The sequence below is a fragment of the Ambystoma mexicanum genome, chromosome 8 (genome assembly GCF_040938575.1).
Source record: "Ambystoma mexicanum isolate Mex_15411 chromosome 8, UKY_AmexF1_1, whole genome shotgun sequence".
NCBI classification, from domain to species: Eukaryota; Metazoa; Chordata; class Amphibia; order Caudata; family Ambystomatidae; genus Ambystoma; species Ambystoma mexicanum.
The window spans coordinates 1,650,622,855-1,650,635,404 of record NC_090929.1 but is presented as its reverse complement, the minus strand read 5'-3'; the positions used below and the strand labels follow the sequence as shown (position 1 = coordinate 1,650,635,404).

The following is a 12,550-nucleotide window of genomic DNA, read 5'->3' as shown; positions in this document are numbered from 1 at the left end:
GTTTTGCCTTAGGGGCGTGCCTATGGCCTCAATGCTGCCTTCTCCAGGTGCATTCGTCTCCATGGTAGCACCTCTGCCTTCGTGGGGTGCTATCGCCACTGCAACCTGTGATGACATGCCACCTTGAGGGAAACACCCTGTTGTCCAGAGGGGCGCCACCGTTATCACTGTCACAGGGATCAGAGATCTTCATTATCACTGCAAAGCCTCTGGCACATGTGGTGTGCTGCACATAGTCGGCACTGCAGGGCCGGAACTGTGTATGGTTGCTCTTACAGGGGCAGTAAGGGGCCCACCCACTCTTTTCCCTGTAAGGATTTCATTGTCGCTGAAGTGGTCACTATGGCAACATTAACGTTTTAACTGGACCAATGGCCGCCTTCGCACCATCCAATATGGCACCTTGCAGATGTCTCATATATACCTTGTGACCCACACCAAGATGGCGACTGCTACGACATCCAGCATCCGATGTATTGGGCCAAGACGATGTTCGCACCAGATGAACCTGAACTTTCCTCTTCACTCTCTCAGGATTTCCTGGGATCCTGCGTCTCTCTGCTCAAGTGAGACACAGACACTTTCCAGTTGTTTTCTGTGTTCCGTTCTACTTGTTTCCTCTGCCTCCTGTCTATTTTCCCTTCCAGTCTTCCAGTTTGCTGTTTCTTGGTTTCCTCCTCATTAGTCTTGAAATCTGAAGCTCAAATATTAACTTCACTATCAAGGGTTTTCTTCCCCTTGGGAAGGGGAAATGTCTCTTGGCTGTCGGCCTGCAGCCCAGCTTTGTAGTTCAAAACAAAAATAAATTCCAAAAGGTGTAGAAAAGAAATTAAAAGTTCCACATCACTCAAGGTGTTGATTCTCTTCCCCCCCCCCCCCCCGAGTCTTTCCAACTTGCCTCAGTGTCTTTAATGTTCACTATCAGTCTTTATCTTCACTTGGTAAACCGGACTCCCAGACCATGCCGCAAGGAAGAATCGCTTGGACGCCCTAGCCAAGCCTCTTGAGGGTCCCAGGCCCCTTGTGGGCAGGCCCGTCTTCCAGGTGATGTGGTGGGGAAGTATAGCCTGGTTCTCTCGCCCCAAGCTCTGCAGAGAGTTCCCAACCCTTTCTCTTAAATTCTATGGATCACAGACCCTGTTCTCAGTACCCCTCCTCTTGGTCCACTCTCCTGCCAAGTAGGCACTCAACGTTTTTGGATTCGAAATTCTCTCTCTCTGTCCTTCCACCCACAGCCTTGGTTTACTCTCCTGCCAAGGTCTGTGACTGCTGCTTGTATATATAAAGTTTGTGCCCCCCTTCATTACTGTTCAGGGTATATTTTCTCGGTATGGGTCCCAGTCGCCCCTTCACTTGGTTGTTCAAAGCGTTCTCTTTATCTAGTTTCCCTTCATTCCACAGGCTTGGTTTATATCCTGCCAAGGTCTGCAGGTGTCATTTGAATCTGTAAACATTGTATTCCCCCTGGTTACTGGTCGGGGCATGGTGTGCTGATATGGGTCCTTGACCCCCTACACAGGTCACTCTGCCCTAGTGAGTATTCCGTCTGTTCTTCGCTATGGCCCCCTTGTGGTCTCTGGGTCTCCCCAACCCTGGGATCAGCCACCCTTGTACCTGTAGGGTCTTGGCTGTCACCCTCCGGTTGCTCATGGGTCTCCCAGGAGCTTCAGCGGCTTCTCCCGTGTACCGGGACCCTCTCTGGACTTCAGCTTGCCAGCAGTTTTGTAGCACCACGGTCACAGGCATATTTCTTCTCCTCCGGTCTGCCTTTCCCTTTGCCAGCGTGTGTCCCTCCTGCCCATCGTCTGCATCTCTGTACTGTGGGTCGGCACAGCCATTGCCAAACTCTCGGTCCTTGCCAAGCCGTGAATGAAGACGCCATCGTTCTCTTCCCTCTCTGTCTTTGAGTGACAGTTGACCAATTGGATTACTAGAAAGACTAGAACATGTGCCTTTGTTCTTGTCAGCGATCCTCATTACTTGTGACCTCTTCCTCGTCTCAGTAGTTCTTGTCTGAGATATAATACAAAGACATATGGGAATGGTAGTCACTGGGTAATTATAGGGGTTTTGAGGGAAGGCAGGAGAATGAAAGGGATACTGCGTTCTCGCGAGATAGTCACTTCACTACTAGGGGTCCTCCCTCCCCATGAGATCCTCCCGCTGAATACCACACCCAGGGGGAGTATCGGATGGAGGCCTCACCTCCCTCGTCTCATGGAAAGTGGCTCCCATCATCTAAAGGAGTGACGATACCTCCGGATTCATCACAGTACTCTCTGCTTGAATTCAGGGACTTCTGTTGGAGTTTGCCCTAAAGTCATGAAAACATCCGTTCTCTGAGACCCAAAAGTATCTGCATTATAATTGAGCCCGGGACAATGCTGACTTTCATTGTTTTTCCAGGTTAGTGCCTAATTCTTGATATTCACTGCGATTGTGCGGTGCTGGTTGGAAGGCCCGCCCTATTCAACATTCAGGCGTTGGTGCATGTGCCATCCCCTTCACCCGGGCTGCTCTGAACGCCTGTCTGGCTGTGGGGTGGGCGTCTTACCTCACAAGCTGCACTGCCTGGTCCCGGGCTGCCCCACTCAGGCGGCCCAGGCTGGGCAGTCATATATTCAACCAGGCTGTTTTCACAATACAGCCCAGTGCTTAGATCTTCTTTGGGATGCCATAAAAGGCCCAGAGTGGGTCAGCACAACCAGTAGCCAACGACTACCCTCTGGGGATGCCTGCTAATGCATTCTCGTTCCGCCCCACTCTTCGGGCTGGCCCTGTCTGGCCCATGGGCGCACTGACAGTTCCACAGGCCATGAATGATTCCCAGAGTGTTCCACCACTCACGTTGCTTTGTGGTGCCCCATGACGAGTTTCCCTAAACCCATTTTTTTTATATATAGATCTCATATTATTTAAGAGTGTATTCACACATACTACGAAAAATGCAAACAGATCCAGCTTCTTTAAACCCTCCTTATATGTTGCAAAGGGGCAATAAAGCGAAGAGGAAAAAGTCAGATCTCGCGTGGCAAGGCTTGACCTTGACATTCCTAGGTCTGACTTGCATATCATAGATTATAAATCCGGGCTCCTGGTGAGGAACCTATTCTGCCCAGGAAGGCTACTTATCAGACAAATATACACTTGAATAGGTCAAGACAAATCACTTGTTGCACTCTCCTTTAGTCCTATGATCATAATGAATGTACACAACACTCCATGTGTGGAACCCAGTATGGGTAACTTCCTGATTTTTTATAATTTGACAGGTTGCATTTAGTCAAATGTTTTCATAACAATCATACAGGGTGATAGAACACAACAACATAAACACTGATTAGTCCAATTGATTGTGTATCAGAACAGGAAATGAATCAATCACGGCCAAGGCTTGGTAGACAGTGCAACAGAGTGAGAAAGTGCTAAGGGGATAATAGACCCTAGGCACAAATATGGGCGACCGTCTCTTGTAGTGGTGGTCCCGGATAGCTCCTCAAAGTGGAGGCTGTGGTCAGTGCACTGGCTAAAGTTAGTAACGCTCCGTTTCACCAAAGCACCTCACATGACTCCTCCCACCTTTGCCCTAGCACGCCCTCCAATCACTCGACCCCACAACAACCCAATTCACCTCACTCGTGAACCTCACGGAGACCTACCCACCCAACCTAATACTAGCCCACACAACTTAACAACAATCCACCCAACCTCATCCTACTACTGCAACCCTAACCCCATCTCAACTTGCATGGCACACCACAACTCACCCACCTCAACCTCATACATCACCTCACTGGGCACTTAACACATCACCTACCCAACTTAAGCCTGTGACCTAATTCATGTCATCTCGCTACAACACCATATCCCACTGAACCTCATAGCAACACATTGCTTTACAACACCAACCTGCACAGCCAACATCACCCACACCAAACCTCACCATCTGACCTCACCCTAAGCACGTTTCCCACATCACCGCATCCACACACCCAACCTGATCTTATCTAACCTCACTCCACCCATAGCAGACCATCACACCCACCAACATCTCAACAACACCCCCACCTTCACCACACTCCATCCAACCACCAAGCATACTCTGACCACCTCATATCACCACACCCACACAACCACCCTCACACCATCTCACCCACCATTAACTCCAACATCTACCCATCCAAACACACATCACCCAGCACAGCCAACCTCAATCCACCACCTGAATTGACAACACCCACACCACTCACCCACCACCTCACTCCACTACCTCACCCGAGACCAATCCCCCTCTCCACCACCTCACTCCATCCACACCAGCTCACCCTATCAAAATATCCTGACCCCACCACCTCATCCAGCTCCACCTCACCTTACCCACCTAATCACCTCACCCAAGCTTAGAACACCCACCCAAACTCACACCAAAATCATTGCACATCCACCCCAAACTTCAACTTGCCTACCCTCACACCAGCACACCCCTAATAAACTACCTAACCAAGTCACACAAGTGCCAGCAGAGCTCACAAAGCACCCAAACATAACTCTCCTCTGTGCCCTAGGTCATCTCATTACCTCAGCCCATTCCACTACTTCGCCTTACCCAACCTACATACACTCATCCACCCACAGCTCACTACCACCCCTTCTCATCCTACCCCACCCACTCCACCTGACTCAACCTTGTCTAATCCAATCTCACCTCACCTTCACCCAATCAACCAAGTGCACTTAAGCACAATGTCTACCCACCTTAGCTCACACTAGCACCCTGCCACCCACGCTCATTCCACCACCCTCCTACTACTCAGTGAAGCCTCTCTACACTACCTTAGCGTACCCACCATCTCTGCCCTTCCCACCCAAATGACCTCACTCCACACACACACACCCATAGCCACCCCACCAATCCCAACTTCTCACCCTAAACCCACCCATTAACATCACACCACCATCAGACCCCACACCAAGCTTCAACATCTTACCTTACCTCGAAATCCTCACATTACCATCTTGTCTCACACCACATACACAATAAATCTCACCCCAGCACTGAACCTAGCTCACCCCAATAATCCAAGCTCCACCCAGTACCATATTGCCTCCAGCTTCCCTAGCAAACTCCAGCCCTACCCCCCACCCACCATAAGGAACCACAATGCACCTTTATTGCCCCACTCTCCATGTTGATTTCACTTCTCTTCCTGATTTTCCTCTCCCAAGCTAATGGCTGCCCAGGCCAACTCACTCCATCCGTTAAACCTTGCCCTAGCTCACCCCCCACCGACTCTGATCAACCACGCTGCACTCCACAACCACACCCCCTCACCCGGCAAAACATTGCATACCCACCCAACTTCAATATACCTGCCCAACCAGACCGCACCTACCCCTTGAGCCCAGAACCTCACCTTACACCCACTCAACATCACCACACCATCTAACGTCACCCCAATCTAACCCCCATCCCACCCACCTAGGCTCACCACCGCAGCTCACTCCAACCACCTCAAAACATCAAACCAGCAATACACTAGCTAACACCTGAAACCTCCTCCCTCCAAAACACCCCTAATTCTATCCCAACTCAGCACCCATCTCTCACTCACCCTCACCCCACCACGCCCTAACCCCTCACAGCAACTCGCTTCACCCATCTTGACTCAGCATCTCCCTCAACCTAGCTGCCTCAAAGCATGACTCACCACATTACTCTCCCACTCAAGCGCACAATCCTGGACTGCCATGAGATGACAACAGCTGGCAAGTGGGTTAAGTACCTGAGAATATGATGGCAGTGTTGGCAAAATGTCCACACAATGCCAAAACTATCAGCGTTGCTAATGCTTGCTCTATACGGCAATGAACACTGACGGCTTCTCTAAGCACTTCCAACTGGCTAGAAAGCTGAACCCGGGCATACGGAGATGTGGGTTTCCCATGTTGACACAATTTGGTCAAGTGTAAAGCCGGGATTAAAAATCAGTTTTAGTTCCACAGCAAATAATTAAGCCAGGAACACATCACACCCATTCTCTGATTGCGACTTTACACTGGCATTTAAATATCCTAGAAGTTGCAGAGTTAATCCTCGCACCACTTCCACAGGATTTTTTACTATTTCAGTGTGGTGCAACTAAGTTGGTCATACTGTCCAGCAAACCCTACTCCATCTCCCCAATTACTACTTATTACACCTTAAGACATTTAACCATGTGAACTTTTGACCAACGTAACGCAATGGATGAGAACACTTTTCTTCAATTGAGGGTGTCACCAATCACAACAGCTATAAAGATATCAAATCTGCTCTTACCAGTATTCCCTTTAACTCTTGCACTGCGCTCTCCGTGGGTTTTGATGGTTCCGGCTATTAAAAAACAAAAACAATCAAATAAGTTTATTTCACAAACATTTTCAAATAAGGACCGCAAAAGGAATACTCTGAATACCTTGTTTATTGTTAGGTATATAAACATACAGAAAAAGTACCACCCTACCTATGTAAAGTAGGCTTGCAAGTTGGGGGAAGAACAGAACACTTCAGTTTTCAATAGCTTGACTTCTTACACTAGGGTTGGAATCGACGAAGGCTTAATTTAGGAGGCTATCCAATGAAACAGTGAAACAGGTTTGAGGGAAGGAGTGGGTACATAACATCTAGGTGGCTTACACTAGGGTTGGAATCGACGAAGGTTTAACTTAGGAGGCTATCCAATGAAACAGTGAAACCAGTTTGGGGGAAGGAGTGGGTGCATAACATCTAGGTGGCTTACACTAGGGTTGGAATCGACGAAGGCTTAATTTAGGAGGCTATCCAATGAAACAGTGAAACCGGTTTGGGGAAAGGAGCCCGAGGGTTAGTTACCGGGATTGTCCTCTGGGTTACTCTCACCCATTCGGACTGGGCACAATGGAAGGGTTTGGAGGAATTCCTACAGGGTCCAAGGATTTATGACTAAAACACAAAAGCAATATCTCCAAAGCCCAACAGTGTTGGGATGGAGGTCTAGTGAACAGGTACAATGGTTTAATCCAACGCAAACTAATATTCTAGGCCAAGGCCTGATCCCTATTCTATAAGCACGGTTCTTGGGACATAGCCCGCTGTTGGCTAGTTCCAATTTACTCGTGGTCGCAGGGATTCTACGTGCACCAGCACGCTTCCTCAGCTTGTTCGCCGGGCCCTTCATTGACTCCAACGTGGTCCCCCATATAACTCTCCTGGTTGCATGGAGTGCAGACTTGACATGGGCCTATCGCGCAAGAACTGGTGACTCCCTCTTACCTCATGGAATACCCAAAGTGGTTTAAAGGTAGAGGTTTCACCCTCCTGCCTGGGAGCCTTTCAGACTGAAGGTATTCTAGCCTCCCTATCAAGGGTCACCTTCTTAGGCTTAATCCCAAAACAGGCTGACCGTGGGCTTCATTCCGAGGTCGGCGGTAACCCACCGATGCTACCGGCGGGTTTGCCGCTGACCTGGAAACACTGAATCCACTGCCCGACTTCTCTGTGCCAGCGAGGCATTACAAGTCTCGGAGGCGTGAGAAGTCAAGTGGTCTGTTTGGTAACTCCCCATTCCTGTGGAGTCCCATAGTCCCAAGCTGAAAAAGCCCTGGCAGGAGAGTAAACCAAGCACTGTATGAAAAGGGAAGAGGTCCCATGTGTGTGAACTGATTGAACTGAATGGAAAAAGCCTTAGCAGGGGAAAGAAAGGGGAAAAGTCCCCAGCAGGTGAATTGTTGAGTTTGAATAAAACACTCTGGCAGGCAGTGGAAATAAGGAGTAGAGTCCACCGTACGTGAACTGTTGATAATGTGAAAGTCTAAAAGGGAAGCACTATACCCCTTAGGAGGGTCAAAGAGACAGAGTCTAGGAGAAACTCAAGGTGAGCTGTGGACGTGTTACCTTGAACAGTGGAACTGAGAAAGTCTCAAAGGGAAGAACCATGCCCCCTTTGGGATATGAAACTTGTTGAAATGAGTAACTGAAGGAATCTCAGGGGAAGAGTCGTCTTCCTCCAACCCCCCAGGTTTTGGCGCAGGTTTTGACATTGAGAAACCTGAGACATCTTGGGGAAGGGAGGCCCCATTCTGGCAGAACTTTTCTTTTCTACACTTTAAGAACTTTTTTTTTTAACTTTGGAAAGAAGCTGCCGGTGTTTAGCTAAATGACAACCCCATTTTCAGGTTATATTGAGTTTAGTGTGTGAGGGTCAGTTCAGGAGTTTGGGCACAGGACAGAGAACTCTTTTTGATTTGGACATTCTGACAGAGATGTTACTCAGTTTTGTTGAGGCAGGTAAACCCCTCCTAGAGTTAGGGGTAGGTAGGATTTCCCCAACCCCTTTTTTCTTTCATTAATAAAAGTATTTAACCAATACGAAAAACGGTCATTGTGTCCGAGTCTTACTCTTGATCCCCTGCAGTACTTTCATCACTTCATCTCTTGCTTGGGAATTATAGTGTTTGTGACAGATCTGGTGTGTATACATTTGTAGGTTGCTTCGGGGTAGCGCAGGATTCATCTTGCAAAATCATGTACTACTCCTGATGTCTACCAGTGTTCTGCAATCTTCACGCGGCTGTGCACTCGTAACCGTCGTGTGTGTCAATGATGTACTCCCTCAGTTCGGTCAGCATGTCTAGCTTGTACTGCAGCTGCTTCACAGAGCAGTTTGGGAAGGGAAAAGATGGGGTGGGCGATCGCTCACATAAGATCTCGGGGTCGCTTCACAAAGCTGGTAACCTAACCTGCGATCCAGGCCCTCGTGGCCCCCCTTCTTGCAACGTACCTTTCTAACAAGGCTCGATTGATGTACACCTTGCTCTTTGTGTGGCAATCTAGCAAGGTTTGTCAAAATGATTTCACATTTCATATGGCATGATCTTTCCAATGAGATTGGAGACCGACAACTCTATTGTGATGAGGAAAGTTGAAGGGAAGGAAGGATGTTGACATGGCCGCTGTCAAAGCCTCTCTCTCTGCTGAGAGCAATGACCATGAAATAGATTTCTGGGATTCCTCTTTCCAAAGGAATAGTTGGAATGGCGTTAGCCAGTTGCCAAGTACTACATATATGAACCACCAGGGCAAAGACGCTCTTTGGCTGCAGAGGCCTTAACCATCCCTGTAGCAAAGTCCAAAAATGTATCCCAGGGCCAAGGCAAGCAACCCAGAAAATGTAGCTTGCGAGAGATACTCACTCTACTGCCAGCCTGAATGCCTGCTGCCAGACCTTGAATGGTAGGAAGTCCTGCTTCTCTGAATTGGCCAGTTTTTATTTTTCATCTCGTAGATCATTATTCCTTGGAGAATCTGGCTTGGCTGAAGGCACAGGAAACGCTCACCCAGAACTAGGTCTAGCGCCACGAGTGGCGTAAGTGCTGCGCCGATGGAGCCGAGGGCCAGCATCAGTGATGTGGCTGCTGCGCTCGATCTGTGGAGGACAGATCGTCAAGAACTACAACTTTTAGGTTTCAACCCCCCCCCCCAACCTCCCATCTACCAAGGTTTAGCCAAAATCAAAACGTCGACCAATATACGGAATTGGATGAGTAAAAACATGAAACTGTGAAGACAAGGAGAGGAAAGTAGATGATGGAGGGGGGAGGGGTCGGCAGAGAGTCGAAGGGAGCCGCAATTGGGAACTCCCTTTAAAAAAAGAAAATATTAACATGATAAAAAAAACATCGTGGACTTTGCAAAAGGTCGGCATTCAGAAGCACCCCTCTATTTGTTTCTATAAAATAATTGTTGTTATGGCAGCGCTTTCACCAGGATGCACCCATTCTAGGTGACTGGCCTCAGGGGTCCTCTGTAATATGAATCTTCAAGAGCTGTGACTGGGAGCTAAAGATCTCCCTACTCAGTCTTAAAAACAGAACATTAACTTTTCTGGGGCTGGCTTTTAGCAGTCCCACTATAGAGACACTTGCATTCAGAAATTGGACTTTGAACCGAAATACCAAAACCAAATTCTCATCAATAGCATGTACTTAGATTTCCCTTCAATGCTATTTACCATTATTTTGTCAGTAGCCCCAGTGACCAGCACTTTCAGGAGGAGACAGTATTCCATGTGTATCTGGCCACTGGGGCTTCAGTGCAGCTCGGGAGAATGCCAGGCCGGTTTGTAAAGGCAAGTCCCTCCATGAATACGTTCCCCGGTTTACGTCCTCCTCGGAGCCTCTCTACCTCGACACATTTGCAGTTTGCACGCTGGAATTATCAAGACATGTTCCTACATTGATGGTGTAACTGCTCCATCACTCTACATAATATGGAAATCCTCAGTCACCTAGAAGAGAACATAAGATTGATGCTTTAAATAATTGAAAAAAGCCATAGCAGGGCAAGAAATGCCAACCTGCAAGCTACAATCCAGGTAAAATCTTTGCTGACCCGTGGGCATGAATGCCATCTCACCACATGCACATGTAAGTGCACAATTTCAGGCCTGATAAGCAGAGTTTTTACAGGATGTGGAAATGTGTTCCAAAGTGCACGGCCTGCCACCGAGATGGAGCAACCTCTTTTTGAAACTAACTGGCCTTTGCAAATCATTTCTAGCATTTGGAAGGAGAGGAACATAGCTCCTGGCTGGGGCATCAAAGTCCTGCATTTCTGGGGATATTGCATGTGATATCAACCTGGGTCTGACCAGTCTGCCAAATCAAAGATTTTCAGGGTGAAGAATGGGAAGCACTAATTCCCCAGCCAGTCTCATGGCTGATTTTCACAATCTTTATGGATGTGATGAGAAGCTTGGCATACAGTGAACGGTAGTGTGATGAAACTTTGGGTAATGTGAGGTCAATCCGGTGGGCATATTCTAACCCCCTCCTCACCTCCAACCCAAGTTTAGTAACTAGTATTGCTAGTACACCCATGGAGACTGAGTTGTCATGTTCAATGTCTGATTCCACTGCCACCTAAAACCTCAGGTATAACTAATGTTTTCGATGCACTTTTGGGCAGTTAGATGCCGTGAGGCCACCAGTTATTCGCAGTAATACAACACCCACACTGCGACCGATGACATGAACTGGAGGGATCGACATGTTTCGCACCTTGGCAGCTTTCGGTCGGCTCGCCTGCCCCACGGGCCGCAGATGGATACCCTTTTTAATTCTGTCCATCATTTCTTCCACCGCTTGCCTTTTCAGGTCGGTCGAACCTTCCCCTGGGAAGACAATGAAACGGGTTTGGAAAATTAGTTTGTGGCCCATGGTACCAGCTCTGGCTGCAGTGCGCCTAAGTAAATTGAGCCGCAGCAAAATCCCAGACATTTTCCCCCCCTGGATCAAAAAGCACCCCCAATCCATCCCATCCTACCTGTTCTTGCAGACTTTGCCTGATATCATCAAAAACATGTTGCTTGATACTTCCCAGACAGACAAAAGAACACATCCATAACCCTGTCTCCTAACCAGTGCATCAACATCTTGAATATGATATATATATATATATATATATATATGTGTACATAAAGATATATATATATACATAAATGTATATACAGCCACCACTGGACGCTCACCTCCAAGCAGAGCCACCACATGAGCAAAGCATTGTGGGTATGCAAACTAGCCCAAATGCAAACCTTTTGTCCAGAAAATTGCCTTTGTCTTACTGGACGGTGCTATTTCATACATAGCTTCCACAACCTAAAGACGACAGTTCTCAAGTCTGCAGACAACTGCATACATGGTTTCACCCTTACTATGGATATTCAGTGCAGTATGTTCTCACAGCCACATGTGTTTGGAACATGAGGGCATGTGGAGCAAACACCTACAAAGTTACGGTGGGTGTAATAAGCTTGGGAAACAATCTCCACTGTAGAAGTAGAGTAACCCATTCGCACCTAGTCCCAGATGCCACAGTGCCATCGCGGAAACCATCATAGGAAGGTCACCTTCTAGTTCCACATTGCCTTTTTAAGCTGTTGATAATGCCTTCTCTCGCCATGCACAATGCTCCATTGCACATTGGGGTTGATAAAACATTATAAATAAGAGATACAGGAAAGGGGCACTGGAATCAGAATGCCTGCATTATTGTTCATCACTGCATGCTCATGATGTCTAATCTACAGATGAAGGACATTTCTTGCAGGCCTGGGACACTGCAGATGGTGCCAGCACAGAGGTCTTCCAGCCTGAACCTACTCATCAATTTTCATCTTTATTATTTACTCAGATTTAATGTAAAGGCTGATTCAGATCAAAAGGCTTTCTTTAGCCGGACATTTTAATGATGTGCAGACAACATGCGAAGGAGAGATTGTACTGCTGGTTTGGTTGATGACGAGTTCCACTGTGGGTCTCTTGCAGAGGTATTGACCCTTATACAGGCATATTGGTTGGTAACTAGTATCAAGGTAGGCTGATCTCACAACGGGTGGCAGTGTTGGGGGCACAGCGTGGTGCTTGTGTAAGGCCAGCCATGGTTACTTTTGGAGACTATGTGAATTGAGATATTTCTCCTAGAAAACATTTTGTTTTCAGCTGGGGTGCCTGTCCTCCATATGAGGTCTGCGGT

At 47.8% G+C, this 12,550-nt stretch overlaps 1 protein-coding gene across 1 annotated transcript in view; it reads right to left on the bottom strand.

The window, feature by feature from the left end:
- SHTN1 (shootin 1) overlaps positions 1-12,550 on the bottom strand; it is a 797,962-nt gene that overhangs the window by 120,766 nt on the left and 664,646 nt on the right. The window contains exons 13-14 of the mRNA XM_069611915.1: positions 11,077-11,189; positions 6,320-6,373 (exon numbers count right to left, since the gene is read on the bottom strand). Of these exons, the coding sequence (XP_069468016.1) occupies positions 6,320-6,373; positions 11,077-11,189 (167 nt within the window). The remainder of the gene's footprint in view (positions 1-6,319; positions 6,374-11,076; positions 11,190-12,550) is intronic.